Source organism: Nanorana parkeri, unplaced genomic scaffold (genome assembly GCF_000935625.1).
Source record: "Nanorana parkeri isolate BGI_ZX_2015 unplaced genomic scaffold, ASM93562v1 scaffold1679, whole genome shotgun sequence".
Lineage (NCBI taxonomy): Eukaryota > Metazoa > Chordata > Amphibia > Anura > Dicroglossidae > Nanorana > Nanorana parkeri.
Window position 1 is genome coordinate 160,643 of NW_017307947.1, and position 18,456 is coordinate 179,098.

Genomic DNA, 18,456 nt, shown 5'->3' on the forward strand with positions numbered 1-18,456 from the left:
ATTGGCCTGGGATGGGAGAGTTGCCTGTCCCTGATATAACTATACTTTGTGTTAAGATCAATTACACTGTTGTCCCAATTGAGAGTGTCAAAGATAAGAGATAACTGGAGGATACCATCACAATTTTGCTACGGGGCCCCATGAATTGTAGTTACGCGCCTGTCAGGCATCATGTAAATACAGAATGAAAAGGATGTTGTGGAGTCTCAGGACAGGAAATAAGTACAGTGACTAAAGAACATTACCCGGGTTATTATTAGCTAAATTATGAGCGCTCACAGCGGAGTCAGCAGGGTCACCCAACGTGCAGCGTCGAGCGATTGGTGGGAACCGCAGGGTTAACATCCCCTCACCTGCCACTGGTTCCGCTCCATTAAAAAGCAACTGCGAAATACACTGGGCATTTGTCGGAAATATTCCTCAGGGCAGGATGTGAAAGTGTCCAGGAACAGCTGCCAAGCTAGGTGCCAACCACAGGTGTGGCACTCTATCAGGGGGTGTTCATGAATAGAGAATGGGGTGATGGGATGATACGAGTACACGAAACGGAAAACCTACTGTCTCTGGGTATAAGAACATATCTCTATATGGTCATGCTGGGATATGTAGTTCCTCCACAACTGAATGGCAGCACTCACACCATTGCATGCCCTACACTAATGGGGTTATTCACTTAGCTGCCGAAGGCAGCCGAGTGAGTAACCGAGCCGAAGTGAAGTGAGCCGAACGCTGTTGGGCTATTCACTCCTGCCCTGTACGGCTGATTTCAGCCATACATCGGCTAAAATCAGCCATACATCGGCTGCCTTCGGTCAGCCGAACATGCTCTTCATGTTCGGCTGAGCCGAAGTGCAGAATGAGCTCGACTCAGCCGATCCAACATCTGGATCGGCTGAGCCAAAGCTCCGGCAGCTCACTCGCTGCCGCCCGCCCCTATTCACATAGGGGCCGAACATCAATAAGTGAATAGCCAAATGCTGCCGAGCTGCATTCGGCTCGGCTATTGTGCTCGGTACCTACGAGGTAGTGAGCAGAATAGAAAAAAAGTTAAATAAAGGGGAGGAGAGAAAAAATAACTTTAAAATCTATTTTTAAAAATGTAAAGAAAAATAGCAAAATGAACAAAAATATTTTATTGAAAAAAAAAGTAAAATATTTTGTTTTAAAATGATGCATGCCAACCTGACCGCACACGACGAACTACCGCCGCGTAATGAAGCATCTGACAGATGCCGGCAAAATAAAAACAATTGTGAATAGCCCGCACAGCAGCCCTTTGGTTCGCTCAGGTGGCCGAAGTGAGCCGAAGGATCAGCTGAAGCTACGGCTAGATCCTTCAGCTCATTAGTGAATAACCCGGTAACTGTGCACATCCAGCCGCGTGGAATCCTAAATGGGGTCCTTTGGGGTATACAGATTAGTCTGGCATGACATTCAATCTTTTACATCTATATAGGGTCTTAGTGCTCGCTTCGGCAGTCCTCCTCCACGCTGCATGACCGGTCCCCCAATGCCTCTCCTCTAAGGTGCGCCACCTAGTGGTCCAATCAAGTACAATGCGGGACCAACAGTCCTGCATTATGCTGAGCACACACCTTACAACCATCGCAAGACTTTTGTCTTGCGACGGTTGTAAGGTACTTTAAAAAAACGTACGATCTGCCTATCTTGGACAAGCAGATCGTACTTGCGATGATCGCAAGCCGCGCCCCCCGAACGGGCATTGTGAACTTGCGCACACCGGCCCGTCTGGCTTTTTTTATCCTACGAACATGCTACACACCAGCCGAACATCGTACGATGCTCGGCGGGTTTTCAAACATGTTCGTAAGTTAAAAGTCATGCGACCTTACAGTAGTAGAGGTCGCACGGCTTCCACACACCTTACGATAATGGTACGATCGCGGGATTTCCCGCGATTATCGTAAGGTGTGTGGGCACCCTTACACATGAGGACGCCAAGGGCCCATCCACAATCTACAGCAGGGGTAGGCAATCTCAGCACCGCAGCTGTTGTGGAACTACAAGTCTCATGGGGCACTGCAAGACTCTGAAAGCCACAGGCATGACTCCAAGAGGCAGAGGCATGGTGGGATTTGTAGATTCGGCACAGCTGGCATGCCAAGGGTTGCCTAGAGCAGGGGTGCCCATTAGGTCGATCGCGATCTACCAGTCGATCACAAAGCCAACACTGGTAGATAGGCTCACTTACCTGGGCTCCCTCTCGCGGTGCTCGTGCGGCCGAATGTGTCAGACGCTACAGACTGGAAGGGGCGGGACACCTATCTCTGATGCAAGGGCATTTTTTTGTAATGCAGCTCCCATAAAATCTCATACAACATGTTACTGTAATTGCAACATTGTATTCTAGTTTTTTTTATACCTGCAATCTTCATTAAATCATCGCCTGGTGAGGTGACACCCCGTGACCCCGTCTCCCTATGGCTTTTCTCCTTGCCTCGCCGTCACATGCGCTCCCTACTGAACAGCATTGCCGATGCAAACTCCCAGGCTTGTTCCGCCATTGTGAACCCATTCTGATGTGCCTGTCATGGAGAGAAGGATCACACACACACACGCATATAGACAGGAAGTGGCTGCAAAGGGGCCCGGAGGAGATCTGAGATGCGAAATAGAATGAAAAAAGTGAAAACTGCATTTCATTTTTATTTTAAATGACCCACGTTTCTGATGCGCGGGGCCGGGGGCTGTAACAAACTAAATATCACCCACATAGAGATTCGATTTACTTTTGGAACCAGCAGTGAGTTGATTACTATGACCCCAGGCTGTGTTCTATGCATGGGCCCCCTGCTAGTATATTGGGATCCTGCATAAGCAGGGCCGGATTTCCCACAAGGCCACCGAGGCCCCGGCCTTGGGGCAGCAGGGAATAGAGGGGCAGCACAGCCGCCGGGCGAGCAGTTTTTTTCTACATTTAGCCCTGCTTGGGGCAGTTGAGGAACCGGGCCTTGGGGCAGCAGAGAGAGTAGATCCTGTGCACAAGGGTCGCAGGGCGCGTGTTTTGCTTCGGGCATATAGGAAAGATGTGGACCTCATACATACACTGTATACTCTGCCAATGCCATAAGCGATGGCGGCAGATAATACAGAAATGTATGTACAGTACTTCCAACTACATGGAATATTCACCTTATATCCAGAGATGGATCTCCTCAGTCTGATAACCATTCAACCCACTTCCTCTGAGCCCAGGTCGTTCTGGTCCTGTCCCCCCCAATCTGTGACAAGCTCATCTCTCTGTCACTCTGCTCTCTCCTCTTTTATAAGCATGCCTCTTGTCAGCACATGAACTGATTAACTCCTTGTGCTGCTTCTTCCTTTCACCCACAAGCCCTGCTGTACAGGGACTGCGAGAGGCCGATAATGGGTCAGAGATACTTACGCTGGCTGTCTAAGTGATATGATGTATAAATGTATTGATGGTTACAGATCTGGAACGTTGAACAATAGGCTGGCTTTGGAATGTCGCCTCCCCATTGTCCACATGTCCGTTAAATAATAAATGCCTCATTTCCATGATTTGCGATGCGGTCACATGACCACAAAGCTCCGGCTCGTCTGCTGGAATGACGAGGTGGACAGAGGGGTCGAATCACACAGAGAAGTGAAATCACCCGTCGCCAACAATAGCCATGGCGGTGTCGACGAAGAGGAGAGTTCATGTCCACCAGCCGCACAGGGAGGAGTTAGAAATTGAACTTTGAGGTCATGTGACCACATAAGAAGAGTTCAGAAAGATTTTGATATTGTGATTTAGTATACAGCGTATACAGGGCAATGGGGAGCATCATTCAAAGCTTATTGATTAGCCGTTCCCTCTACTTTGTGTCTTTTATATCTGCCCGGAGTTCTGCTTTAAAGGAGAACTATGGGGTCAGTGTTTTTCCCCATAGTTCTCCTCAGGGTCACAGGAAGACATAAACTAGCGTCCTCCCGTCACCCAAAGCTCAGTACGGTATACTGACACCGCCGCAGCCGGGACAGATCCCGACTTTACTGTCGAGATCCACCGAGCTGCGTGATTGACAGCTGGTTCCGCCTATCTCGAGGCAGAGCCAGCTGTACCCGCCCCCTCCCCCGTCCGCTCCGCCAGTCAGCGCTGGACAGAGGAGGGGGGAATCCCTGAGGGGAGCCGTAAGTGACGGTCACGACTCTCTGCGCGGACATGATCGAGAAGTGAGCGAGCGACGGTATGTGTTTGCTCACTTCCCGATCTATTGAGCCGACGTGTGACACGTCAGCTTAAACTATGAGGTTGAGTGGAAATCACTCACCTCATAGTTCTGCTTTAAGGGCTAATTCCACCTCTTAGACCATGTTTCATGTTACATCCATATTCAGGGTGTCACATGAAACAGGGTCACATAGCAGACCCCCTTAACCCTCCTGCCCCCCCCCCCCCCACCACCCAAACCCACACCCACCCACACAACACACACACACACACACACATACACACTTACCTGCAATGTGTTTATTGCTGTATTTGAAATCTCCTTCTGTTCCCCCTTCTGTTCAGTGCTAGTTTGCTAGTTAGTTCAGTCTTAGGTAGACCCTCCCTTCACCTCCATGTTCCTTCAGTTGCCCCACATTCATACCTGCCTTTTACGTGAAGGCGCATCACATTCGCACATGCTCGTGAGGTTTTGTGTGTTTTGCTGCGCATCCCCATTGCGTTAAGTGGCAAAAAACCTTATACGGATGATTTTGAGACCACGCAAACATAAAGCAAAACTGTGTGTCCTGCTGCCCGTGTTTGGGGTGCCATTAGACAGGAATGGCGCATTGGGAGTTTTGCTGCGTTTTTCGTCAGCGTGCACCAAAGCGTGCACTTTTGTGCGTGTTTGGCACGCGACGTTCACACAACATGCATGTGTGAATGTGGGCTTCGTCTCAAGTCTTTGCAGAGAACTCTAGTCTGGAAAGATCATCATCTTTATCGCAGGACCCTTCTCCCCGAATGCTTGTGTTCCTCCGCCCACACAGCCGTGTCATCCAATCACAGATCCTATGAGAAGATCTGTGAATGCAGAAACTACAAACTCCATCAGCCACAGTGGCAGGGGGACTTGTAGTTCTCAATAGAATATGAGTGTGGTTATGTCACCATTCATTCTCCCTCCCGTCCCTGTTACTGAATGTCCATACTAATGTCCTCAGTACGGACTTGGACTGGAGGAAGAGTCTGCAGGAGCCAGAGCATTGCACCCAAGTCTGCATTTATGATTATTATTAGTAGTAGCAGTATTATATTTATTTGTATTTATGTTTTCCTCATTTATTTATTCATTTTGATAAAACATGGACTTTACCCTTAATAAGTGTGGGTGCACATATTTTATTTTATTTAGAAGTCTGCATTTATGATTATTATTATTATTAGTAGTAGTAGTAGTAGTAGTATCAGTATTATATTTATTTTTATTTATTTATTTATTTTATTAAAACATGGACTTTGCCTTTAATAAATGTGTGTGCACATTTTTTTTCTTTTGTGTAGAAGTCTGTAAATAATAATAATAATAATAATAGGACTTTCCCTTTAATCAATATTGGTGCATTTTGTTTTTATTATTATTTTTGGATAATATTTTGGGAGGGACTGTGCTGCCTTTAACTAGGATGTGAGTTAAAAAATAAAAGCCAAACAGAAAAAGGATCGCAGAATAAAATGCAAATGATAAAAATCTGAGCTCTCCATCAGACTCCCCCTCCTCTTCTATGCCCATTATTATTACCATCAGCCCTCCCAGTGTAGTCGGCGCTCCAGGCTCTCTACAGCTCAGGTGGGCGCCATGGCACACGTGACAGAACGATGCTCCGCAGACCCCGGTGACAGGAGGGGGGGTGTTAGGTGGTCGTGATTTCTGGGAAGGTCCTGATGGTGGGGGGTTCAGAATTCCTTTTTTATGAATGAGCCCGGCCGGTGATTGGCTGCTGGGAGGAGACTTCTGATTGGCCGCTGATGTGATGAGCAGATAAGAGCCGGGTATAAATTGTATCCGATCCATCCCGGAGGAGAGACGATCGGAGCGCACAGAATGAATGACAAGAGCCTCATCATCCTCATCCTCCTTCTTCCCTTCCTGTGCTCAGCCTATGAGACGGATCAGAGCGACTTCCCGGGAGCCAGGAGGAGCCGAGGACAGTCCCAGAACTCAGGTGACATAGGGGGGTCAGTATGGTAGGTATATGGGGGGGGGGGCAGTATGGTATATGGGGGGGACGTGTGGGAACACAGCAGGTAGGGGGTCAGTGTGGGAACACAGCTTGTAGGGGGGTCAGTATGGTAGGTATATGGGGGGGGGGGCAGTATGGTATATGGGGGGGACGTGTGGGAACACAGCAGGTAGGGGGTCAGTGTGGGAACACAGCTTGTAGGGGGGTCAGTATGGTAGGTATATGGGGGGGGGGGCAGTATGGTATATGGGGGGGACGTGTGGGAACACAGCAGGTAGGGGGTCAGTGTGGGAACACAGCTTGTAGGGGGGTCAGTATGGTAGGTATATGGGGGGGGGGGCAGTATGGTATATGGGGGGGACGTGTGGGAACACAGCAGGTAGGGGGTCAGTGTGGGAACACAGCTTGTAGGGGGGTCAGTATGGTAGGTATATGGGGGGGGGGGCAGTATGGTATATGGGGGGGACGTGTGGGAACACAGCAGGTAGGGGGTCAGTGTGGGAACACAGCTTGTAGGGGGGTCAGTATGGTAGGTATATGGGGGGGGGGGCAGTATGGTATATGGGGGGGACGTGTGGGAACACAGCAGGTAGGGGGTCAGTGTGGGAACACAGCTTGTAGGGGGGTCAGTATGGTAGGTATATGGGGGGGGGGGCAGTATGGTATATGGGGGGGACGTGTGGGAACACAGCAGGTAGGGGGTCAGTGTGGGAACACAGCTTGTAGGGGGGTCAGTATGGTAGGTATATGGGGGGGGGGGCAGTATGGTATATGGGGGGGACGTGTGGGAACACAGCAGGTAGGGGGTCAGTGTGGGAACACAGCTTGTAGGGGGGTCAGTATGGTAGGTATATGGGGGGGGGGGCAGTATGGTATATGGGGGGGACGTGTGGGAACACAGCAGGTAGGGGGTCAGTGTGGGAACACAGCTTGTAGGGGGGTCAGTATGGTAGGTATATGGGGGGGGGGGCAGTATGGTATATGGGGGGGACGTGTGGGAACACAGCAGGTAGGGGGTCAGTGTGGGAACACAGCTTGTAGGGGGGTCAGTATGGTAGGTATATGGGGGGGGGGGCAGTATGGTATATGGGGGGGACGTGTGGGAACACAGCAGGTAGGGGGTCAGTGTGGGAACACAGCTTGTAGGGGGGTCAGTATGGTAGGTATATGGGGGGGGGGGCAGTATGGTATATGGGGGGGACGTGTGGGAACACAGCAGGTAGGGGGTCAGTGTGGGAACACAGCTTGTAGGGGGGTCAGTATGGTAGGTATATGGGGGGGGGGGCAGTATGGTATATGGGGGGGACGTGTGGGAACACAGCAGGTAGGGGGTCAGTGTGGGAACACAGCTTGTAGGGGGGTCAGTATGGTAGGTATATGGGGGGGGGGGCAGTATGGTATATGGGGGGGACGTGTGGGAACACAGCAGGTAGGGGGTCAGTGTGGGAACACAGCTTGTAGGGGGGTCAGTATGGTAGGTATATGGGGGGGGGGGCAGTATGGTATATGGGGGGGACGTGTGGGAACACAGCAGGTAGGGGGTCAGTGTGGGAACACAGCTTGTAGGGGGGTCAGTATGGTAGGTATATGGGGGGGGGGGCAGTATGGTATATGGGGGGGACGTGTGGGAACACAGCAGGTAGGGGGTCAGTGTGGGAACACAGCTTGTAGGGGGGTCAGTATGGTAGGTATATGGGGGGGGGGGCAGTATGGTATATGGGGGGGACGTGTGGGAACACAGCAGGTAGGGGGTCAGTGTGGGAACACAGCTTGTAGGGGGGTCAGTATGGTAGGTATATGGGGGGGGGGGCAGTATGGTATATGGGGGGGACGTGTGGGAACACAGCAGGTAGGGGGTCAGTGTGGGAACACAGCTTGTAGGGGGGTCAGTATGGTAGGTATATGGGGGGGGGGGCAGTATGGTATATGGGGGGGACGTGTGGGAACACAGCAGGTAGGGGGTCAGTGTGGGAACACAGCTTGTAGGGGGGTCAGTATGGTAGGTATATGGGGGGGGGGGCAGTATGGTATATGGGGGGGACGTGTGGGAACACAGCAGGTAGGGGGTCAGTGTGGGAACACAGCTTGTAGGGGGGTCAGTATGGTACCTGGGGGACCCTGTGCTAGTACAATAGGATTTCTTATTAGTAGGAGGTTTGTATGAAGTGATTGCATTCTGGGAGAACTCCCCAAATTCTCCTTTACATTGCACAGCTCCAACATCAGGGAGCAATCCCCAAATGAAAGTGTATTTCCACTTTGCAGCCACATTGGACGCCATTTCTATGTGTTACATGTTCCCGGTCACATAGCAGAACTTTAAATCTCCTACGAAGTCCCCCTCCTATGTGATGTTCTGGAGGGAGGGATCTGGGAGGTTCATTATAATGAGCGCTGTGTGTGCTGTGCCGACAGATCTCATTGTCAGCTGTAATCTGTCTGTCCTAACAAAGGGTTAAAGAGGAATTTTCATAACGTGACCCCAGCGGTCGGGCTGAACCCTGAGACTCACTGCAAGGGTTTCATTTGTCATTTGCCCGGAGTTGTTCTTTAATTACTTTAATGGACGGTCCTATCTTTTCATTGAGTGAGACAGGGAGGGGGAGGGGGAGAGGGGGAGGCATTCACTCTGGCTGCGATTCGGTGTGTTTATATGTATTTAAAATGGTTTGTAAATGCATATAAACGAATCTAAGGATTTCCCATGGATCTTTTCACACCATGCGTTTAAATGCTTTTATCAGCAGTCAGTTTAGCTGCGTTTAGGAAAAATAGAAGTCAGATGCGTCCAGGAATAGATTTTAACTTCTAAACGCATCATAACGCATGTAAACGCAAGACGCATGTATTTGCCGAAATCTCATTGCTTATGTCAGTAGACTGTTTCAATGGACAAAGGACAGATGCATGTAAACGCATTTTAGGCATCTAGAAGCAACAAGAAAGCATCTATGGTGATAGAATTTGCATACAGTTCTCAGTGTCAATGAAGCCTATACACATATACTGTATACATATTACGGATGCACCGATACTAGTATTGGTGCTGATACCGAGTATTTGGGCGAGTACTCGTCCAAATACTCCCGATGCCTATCCCGATACTGGAACTTCCGGTGTCATGAAGGTGGGCAGCGAGTCATTACCCACCCCCAGCTTCCTTGGAGAGGGTAATGACATGGCAAGTCATTACCAAGTCATTACCTGTGTGTGTGTGTGTGTCCGGGTGTGTCCGGCTTCCTGATTGGCCAAAAAGACGGCTCCATGCTTCCTGGTGATGAAGGAGCATGGAGACGGCTTCCCGGCTAATCAAGAAGCCGGGTGGCGAGTCTTTACACATCGCCCGGCTTCCTTAATGGGACTTTCGGTGCTCATACTCGATACCGAAAAAACAGGTATCTGTGCATCCCTAATTTACACGGTAAGTAGTCATGTGATGCTGTGTATAGAAATGTGGGGATGTAGCAGAGGGGATCAGTCTTATGGTACTGAACATGAAAATGGGGGGGTGTCATAGAAAGGGGAGAGGGGGTGGAATCAATCACATGGTACTTTATATAAAAGTAAGGGTGTATAGCAGGGGTAGGGGATCGGTCACATGATGCCGTATCTGAAAATAGGGAGGGGAATGGGGGTGTCATACCAGGGGGAGCGGATCAGTCACATGGTGTTGTATATAGAAATGGAGGGGTCACAGCAGGGGGAGGGAATCAGTAACCATCAGTTACATTCATTGTGACAATCATTGGAAATTGTGACACGCATGGGTAGGAGGAGCAGAGGAGCAGAGCGCAGCTGAGAGATGCTGGAAGAAGTCCTCTAATCCCCCCCACTATCAGAACTAAAGGGAACATGAAGCAGCATTTTCTCCAGGAAAGGACAGAATTTCATCATCATCCTATCATTTCTTTTTGTATCCATCTCTGCAAAACAGACATTACAGCTTTGTTCACATCTGAGTGCAGATCAACTTTCATTTGTCAGAATAGAAGCTAAACGTTACTCTGCAATTGTTACATGTGATAGTTTGTATATAATATTATAGATAGTTTGTAATGTGTCTCCTCGGGATTCGTCTACAAATATTTGTCTGCCACGGATACGCAGTTGTACAAATGTTCTATCTGCTATATTATGACATGAAATGTACACTGAGTGGCCAGATTATTATGACCACCCCATCAGTACTTCGTTGGGCCACGAGATGACTCCACGAGATGGCTTTGTTTGGCCGCCTCGTGACTCCACGGGATGTTGAAAGGTGATGCTAGGAATCTGACACGGCACTGTTGCCCTTCTGTTGTCTTGTACCAGTCTTGCCCCTCCCCCGTTCTGCCCTAACATTGACTAGTCGCTGATGGCCACAATTCGCACGTTCAGACCCAGATTTTCGGCTGACAGTCCAGTCTTTAAACACTTTAACAACAGCTGCTCTTGAACATTTAACGAATTCTGCTGTTTTGCTGATACTCGCTCCATGGCTCCAACACCAACAATCATCCCACGTTCAAAGGCTGTCAAATCGCGTTGTTTCCCCGAATCTTCAGAAAAAAATCACTTCTACTGTCGTGGTAAACAACCTGCTTCCCTATTTATAATGGTCTGGCCCTCTAGCAACTTCAGCGCAAAATTATAGCTAATTTGCCTACAAACGTCAGGTGGTCATAATAAGTAGAGTGGTGTATAAGTAGAGTGTTGCACAGAGTCAGTCATCGATGAATGCAGAAACTTCAAGTGATATCCTTTGTTGGCTAATATAAAGTGTATCTAAACCCAAAAATGCTAGGCTAGGATCACACCTGCACTACACTGCACGACACCCGGGACGCGCATCCAGGGTGTCGAGCGGTCATGCACAATGCAGGCAGCAATTGCCGCGGGGCCCCATTGATTTCAATGGGGTGACATCCGCGCAGCAATCACACAAAAAAGTACCTTTTTTTTGCTTTACACGACACGCGGCTGTTTTGGCTGTTCGGAAGCACGGGCAGAACCGCGGCGGGAAACCCTGCGATCTGCTTGGCGCGACTGGGATGCCATTAGATCATAATGGCACCCACAGCGCAATCGGTTCACACCTTGGCGACTCCTGACCACGCTGCAATCCGCACGGGATCGTACACGATTGCCCGCGGTGAGGTGTTGTCTAGGTGTGAGCCTTAACCACTTGCCGTCCGGAACAATTTCTTACATTTGCACACACATGATGGAATCGGAATTTTGGGCTAGAAAACAGCCTCAGATCCCTAAACAATGACATATTTTCTGAAAGCAGAGGCCCTGCAGAATAAAGAAAAGCTAGTTCCAATTATTGATGTCGCACGGTAAATACACTAAAATGAAATTTAGCGCACAGAAACAGAATATAATACCCAATTTGTTAGTAAAATATAAAAGACGGGGTCACGTCGGGTAAATAGATACCAAACATGACAAGCCATAACATTGCGTTCGCCCGTGAAACTGCAAAAAACTATAATACCCATAATTTCCCATAGGCGACGCTTTAAAAGTTTTACTGCTCATCAGTTTAGCGTTACTAGTGATTGATGGCCTTGAATTGTTGCTCACACTCCAACGTTCACAGTGATATGTAACACCTGATATGTGTTTGTGCTTGTATGTGAATGAACGTGGGGGGGGGCAGGGGATTTAAGAAACGTTTTTTCTGCATTTTTTTTTATATATATATATATGTGACTTTAATTTTCTATTTTTTTTTATACACTTAACTTTATTGCTATCACATAGGGGGCTAACAAGCCCCCTATAGCAAAGATTATGTGACTGATCCTCTTTATGGAGACTTCAGGGGTCTTTCAGACCCTTAATGTAACCTAGGGACCCCAAAGAACTGATGAAGCAGAGATCTGCTTTCCCAGCTTCTTCTCCTGGCTCTAAGAGCCGGAGAATGTGTACAGTGACACCGGAAGTGATGTAATGCACATCACTTCCAGGTCCTGTGATCAGAGGAGAGATCAGCGGCTGGAAGCCTGCTGATCTCGCTGCGATCCATCAAGGGACACCCGCCATACCGGTCCTGGTCCCGCACAGTCTATTTAGACACCTAATGCCATCTTTGCAGTCCATGGAAGCTGATCAAGCACAGACCAGGGAATGACAGCAAAGAAAGTGGAAATGATGCAATCATCCTCACTTCTGTGTTTATATAGCAGGGAGGGGATCAGTGAATGGATGTCCGCTTGTCTCTCTCCTCTCTCTCTCCTACAACAACCTCGATGCTAGTCCCAGGCCCGCAGGTGGGGTAGTGGAGCCCAGGAAACATGGCAGGGGCGCATCAGGTGGGGCATGTCTACCAGCCCATGGAAGTGATTGGGCTTTACACATGTAAACAGTTCTGCTGCTGGCAGTCTGCTTACAGGGGTCCACTGCTGCTCACATATGGTATCCAACAATGGCAGCGAAAGGGTCAACAGGCAAAGATGTCCAGCAAAAGTGGCAGATAGAGGGCTGAGAGGAACCATTTAACACTGACCGGGTCTTTCAATGGTCGGCTTTTATTCATTTATGTAAAATCCTTTCTGGATGATTGATAAGCCTAAAGAAGGTGTCTAAGGCATCCCGAAAGCTTGCATCTATAAAACTTAAGTTGGCCAATAAAGGGTATAACTTAATCTCCAAACATTCTACATAAAACAAATGTAAAACAATAATAGAGATTTGTTGTAAGCTGGTAAGTCTGATACAGCGGCCAGGGTTGAAGATCACTCCTTTATGTAGGTGATTTAGTGCTGACCCTTCTGTTCTCTCCCATTTAGTAGAAGTGGTTCGCTGCTTGAATGGGGCATTGCAAGTTGGCTGCGGGGCCTTCGCCTGCTTGGAGAATACGACCTGTGACACCGATGGATTGTATGACATCTGCAAGTCCTTTCTGTTCAACGCCGCCAAATTTGACACTCAGGTACAGTGACATACTCCAACCAGTCTTGGAAGGCATTCCTGCAAATCAATATGCTGCTAATCCAAGATTGCCACGTAATCAATGTTATCTGACCATTGGTCATAAACTCTTAAAATCCTCCTGCTTCTCCATATGTATTTTTCCACCTCACCCATCGTATCAGGTAAGGAGTGTGCTGAGGCACGCACTCTCCCTCCCTGACACAATGGGCAGTTCAGTAGAGACTTGGATCAGGCAGCATTTTATTGGGGAAAATAGGACAATATTTAAATGATTATAAAATAACCACTATATGTTATCTATACGAAATTCTCTCAATTGGTCAATAACTTGAAAGCATATACTAAAAAATTGTACAACCTTGGGGTTGAAGAGGAAACGTGCAGACAAAGTGACAGGAATATAGGTCCTTCATTCACATGCATTACATGTAGTCCAAATTCCCATGATGAGACCTTTACATATGACCCGGCACATTGAAAGCAATCTCAAGGTACTCATTAGTTAAGGTGAGATGTTAGTGTGAAGTAAGGTGGCACAGTGTATTAGTTAGCAGTTATGTCTTACTACATTGGGGTCCTTGGTTCAAATTCTGTCCAGGACTCTATCTACATGGAGGTTGCAAATTCTCCCTGTGCTTAAGTGGGCTTCCTTCCATACTCCAAAGACATGCTGGTAGGTTTGTTGGCCCTAATATGCTATGCATGTGTGTTGTCACATTCTGCATCCCACACTCCAGCCTGAGCAATAGGGGCGGGTTGAGGAAAGACCTGGCAACCCACCTTGTAAAAATAGTTGCCAAGACTTTTCTATGGGTAAAAAAAGGTTCATGGTGCCCGGACTGCTGACCCACAGAATTATAGAGAGTCAACTATGAATTAAGGATACACACAAAAGCAGGGGTAGGCAACCTTAAGGCTAGGTTCAGATTTATTTTTTTTAGGAAACCGCGCAATCCGCCCAGCGCGATTGGAGTGCCATTAGAAAATAATGGCAGCGCCAGAGCAATAGGCTGTGGTGGGCGACTACAGCAATCCACGCGGTTTTGTGCACGATTGCTGTGCGGTCACGGATTGCGCAGGTGTGGACCTAGCCTGACACTACTATTGTGTTAAACTACAAATGCCTCTTGGAGTCATGGCTGTGGTTTGTCAGAGTCTTGCAGTGCTTCATGGGATTGTAGTTACAAAACAGCTGGAGTGCCCAGGGTGCCTACCCCTGGTCTAAAGCTTTGCATATTGCTGTGAATTGGTACTTGACCACTTAGGGAGGGGAATCACAGTTGTGATGGCTTATTTTGCGTCTGTGGGGGTAAATGGCTTCCAGCAGTTCATCATATTAGTCTTCATATAATCCTGTAAATAAAATAATTTATAGAGGCTTGCTAATATAAGTCAAATAATCAAACATGGAGGATTTCTATACCGGTAATATTGATTGCTGGTAAGTTCAGACATTGAAGGTAAATTTAATCAAATTTAGCTAAGTGGAATAGTGCAAATGATTCCATTAAACTAAATGAGATGATCAAATGTTTTAATGTTTTAATTCTTTATCAAATATATAAATATGAATACATTCCATTTGCTTTCTGGCTCCATTTTCAATTAAACAATTCATGCAAACTACGAACGTGAACAAGGAAATCCATAAAAAGAAATAGTTTCCAAAAAATTGTTTCCAAGAAACATTAACTTCATTTGTACTTCATTTGTATTTCATTTGTATTTCATTTCCTTATACATGTGTTTCCATTTTACATGTAATACTCCTGCGGGGCTTCTCACTTGACACATGATGCATTTTGCAATGTTTTTTAATGTAGGCAAACAAGAGATAGAAAATAATTTTCCGCAGAACCTGCTTCCAACAACCATTATGTAGTGCTGGAAGAATGTCGTGCAGATAGCACTTTTAGTGCAAGGATCTCCAATTTACCACACACATCAATTGAATTGGTTCCTTTAAAAGATGATTATGCTAATGCATGCTTTTCAAAGTGTGTCCGGTGACAACGAGCCCACAAAATGAAAGCAAATCTAAACCCAAAAAATAAAAAAATATATGTATCCAGTTCACCCTTCCAGTCATTAGATGTGGGGGCTGCATTCACTTTCTTTTTTTTCCTTTTCCCATTGAGTTGTAGTTCTAACTGCCTTGTGTCCATCTTTCTCCATCTTCCCCCAGGGGAAAGTGTTCGTGAAGGAAAGTCTGAAGTGTATTGTAGGCGGAATAACTTCCAAGGTGTTCCTGGCCATCCGCAGATGCTCCAGCCTGCAACGAATGATCTCTGAAGTGCAGGAGGACTGTTATTCCAAATCAGAACTCTGTAATGTCGCCCGAAATAACCCAGAAGCGATCACCGAGGTCTTACATCTGCCACAGCATTTTTCTAACAAGTAAGGTTTTTGTTTTTTTTGGTCATTACCCTCTTTCATCTTCTGACTTTTTTCTGTAGTTCTGGACAAATGCTTCTGATGACGATTGGCTTTTGCATAAAATACAGAGGTTAGGAGGAAAACGTGGTGGCCCATATCCAAAAATTATTCTCTGAGCTGCTTGATCAGATTGGTTGCGGTGAATAATGCAGTAAATGTTCTTTCTTTAATTTCCTGTTTTGGTTTGACGTTATAGAGATCCTATCAGATTTAGATCTATCAGTGTTAAAATACTTCCTAACCATAAATTAGTGCTCTGTACCAGGCCAAGGGCAAAACTGCAAATCACAGGAATCTGACAGTAACCTTTGGTTAAGTCTAAGGTGGAAATTTATTGGGCAGGACCTAACCTCTCAATTAACTCATCTACCCCGGGCATGGGGTAAGCATCTGGTTTGGAGACTTCATTGCCCTTAAGGTAACAGTCACTCCCATGCTGGCCAAAATCTCTGTTTTCAAATGCTTGTAAACGCATGCAGTTTCAGGGGCCAAATCAAAACACGCTTGCTGAGACTCTGCGATTAGGAAAGGGTCCAGTACATCTGCCCAGTCTGCCTAAGGCAGCAGTTCCCATGTGGCAATTCACTCAAAGAGGGCAAGATCAGCCTCCACACTGTCTGTTGTGGTCATCTTTTGCAGAGCACGCTGCACAGCCTTCCAAGGGTTGCATGGCATTTCACCAACCTCCTGGACCCTTCCGACTTGCTGATCCACTGCTTATTGTAACACCATTATCTGCTCAGCCAGCAAACAGTTGGCCTCCTGTTGTGTTGCGACTTGTCTGCTCATGGCGGGCCTGTGTTTGTGCACTGATCTGCTGCTGTGCCACTGTGGCTTTTTCTAAGTGCTTAACTAGCTCCTCCATTTCTGTTCCTGTTCTTAGCAACACTTGTGCAGATTTCACCCAGGCCATCAGACTGCTCAAAATGCCCGCATTCTCCACCAATTGTGGGGATTCCAGGGGTAAACATGCATTTTGTGACAGCCTGTTAAAAGTTAACAGTTTTTATTCGATCCACAGGTAACAAAACAAATAGCTTCCTTCACCAGAACAGCAAAACAACAGGCTTTCTTCTGCAAAACAGAAATAAGCAAAGCAAAAGTCCTTCAACAATGTTGCACAGCCTTGTGCGTTTTGGTGGTCTCACCTAAACAAGTCCATTTGCCTTCTGAGCAGCCACACACAGAGAGCTCCTTTCCTGTCTCTCCCAGATCCACACTTCTCTTTCTCTCTGTCACCTGTGTTACCTTTTTAACAGCAAGGGCTGAAGGGGGAAGTATCTGCCCTCCCAAGTTAACCCCTTTTTAGCTCTCACCCAGGTTGACTCTCCGCAGCGCGTACATGAAAATGCGCGTTTTCACTGGCAGCTTCAGAAACATTGCTGGCAATGGACGAACGTGTGTACAAAAGCGAAAAAACGTGCAACATGCTTCTGCCACATGTTTGTGGCCATTTTCATTGAATTCTATGGGGCAAAAAAGCCCTGTTAACCACCCAAAGAAGATCCTGTACCTTTTTGGGCATTTGCCATTTTCCTGCTGGTGCTTTGCTCCTCAGCTGTTAACAGGGGCCATTGCAATCCATGGGATTTCTTGTGTTGGGCATTTAAAAGCGCTTTTGCAACTGCTAAAAAACGCCTATGTGTGAATCAGGCATAGAGGGCTCCTTCTTCCTTCAGATGACTATGAATACTCGTTTGTGCTGCTACCACGTTCTACATAAGATCATAATATGTATAGTAATGCTTTAGTTTGATTCACCGTTAACAAAGTATGAGGTAAATAAACAACTATAGCACAATGAAAATCTCCAGTAGTGTCCATAACTGTTGAGCCTTTGCTTTCAATTCCAGATATTACAACAAGCTGTTGAGCAACCTCCTTGACTGTGACGAAGAGATTGTCGCATCCGTCAAGGACAACCTAATGAACCAGATTGGCCCTAATTTAGCCAGCCTCTTCAAAACCCTGCAAGGTGACAAGTGTTCCCAGCAACAGCCCAAGGCAGACTTTAACCGAAAGAGAAATGTCGATCCCCAGAAACTTCGGGTGTATCTGCGCAGCTTCCGTAATCAAGGAGCTGTGGCAGTTTCCTCCAACCAGGACTCCTCTGAAGATTATTAACTATGTCTATGACCAAAAAGTCAGATGTAGCTTTAATATTTCATACCAATTGTTATATAGTCTCAGCTATTTTCTAAAGACCACCACTGGGAAGCTGTGCCTCCTTCAGTATAAAGTATTTTGTCTGTATTATTTGTGTCAGGGTTTCATAGCGGTTCTCCTAAGACTCTTTCTCTAAGGTAAAGTATATATTTTGATTTTGATTGAGGTCACATTGCTCTGTAATACATATCTGGAACATCAACAGTTATAGTCACCACATGTCATAATGAGCTTCCTTGCTATGACAGTGTGCTCTGTGTACACTGAGTAGTTGTGAAAGATCTTTTTAGGGCCAAACAGTATTTTTAGGTCCTGGCTCCTGTAATCTGCATCCTATACATTTAACATCCTGCATACATTGACCTTGCCAAAGGAATGGTGGCTGTCCCAAGTGCATGCACCAAATGATGGCTAAAGAGTCCAGCCCACCATTCACACAGTGTCTACTCGCCCTGGTTCTGGCAGCCCACACACTTAACCTCCTCCATGTGTCCCCCCTACCACAGGGAATGGTGGCTGTCCAAACGCATTCACCAAATGCCCACTAGAAAGTATGCTGGAGGAAGGGTCTTGCCAGGATCCATGCATTATTATAGGCTCCATCTCCAGCATACTCTCCAGTGCATACTCTGCAGCCCATATACAGTAGTACCTCGGCTCGTGAACGCTTCTGTTCGCGAACACTTCGGTTCGGCAAAATTTTGCTTACGTTTGCGAACTCCGCAT

The 18,456-nt window shown here is 47.1% G+C and overlaps 1 protein-coding gene across 2 annotated transcripts; it reads left to right on the top strand.

Annotated features, from left to right (window-relative positions):
* Nucleotides 1-6,065: 6,065 nt before the first annotated feature.
* STC1 (stanniocalcin 1) lies at nt 6,066-18,249 on the top strand. Of its 2 annotated transcripts, none has more exons than XM_018571106.1 (4): nt 6,066-6,186; nt 12,984-13,126; nt 15,314-15,525; nt 17,418-18,249. In XM_018571106.1, exons 1-4 carry the CDS (start codon nt 6,066-6,068, stop codon nt 17,686-17,688), a joined length of 747 nt encoding a protein of 248 aa, XP_018426608.1. In that variant the 3' UTR covers nt 17,689-18,249. The 2 variants fall into 2 exon arrangements, with proteins under 2 accessions (XP_018426608.1, XP_018426610.1); XM_018571108.1 differs by having other exon boundaries at nt 12,987-13,126.
* Nucleotides 18,250-18,456: the final 207 nt, after the last annotated feature.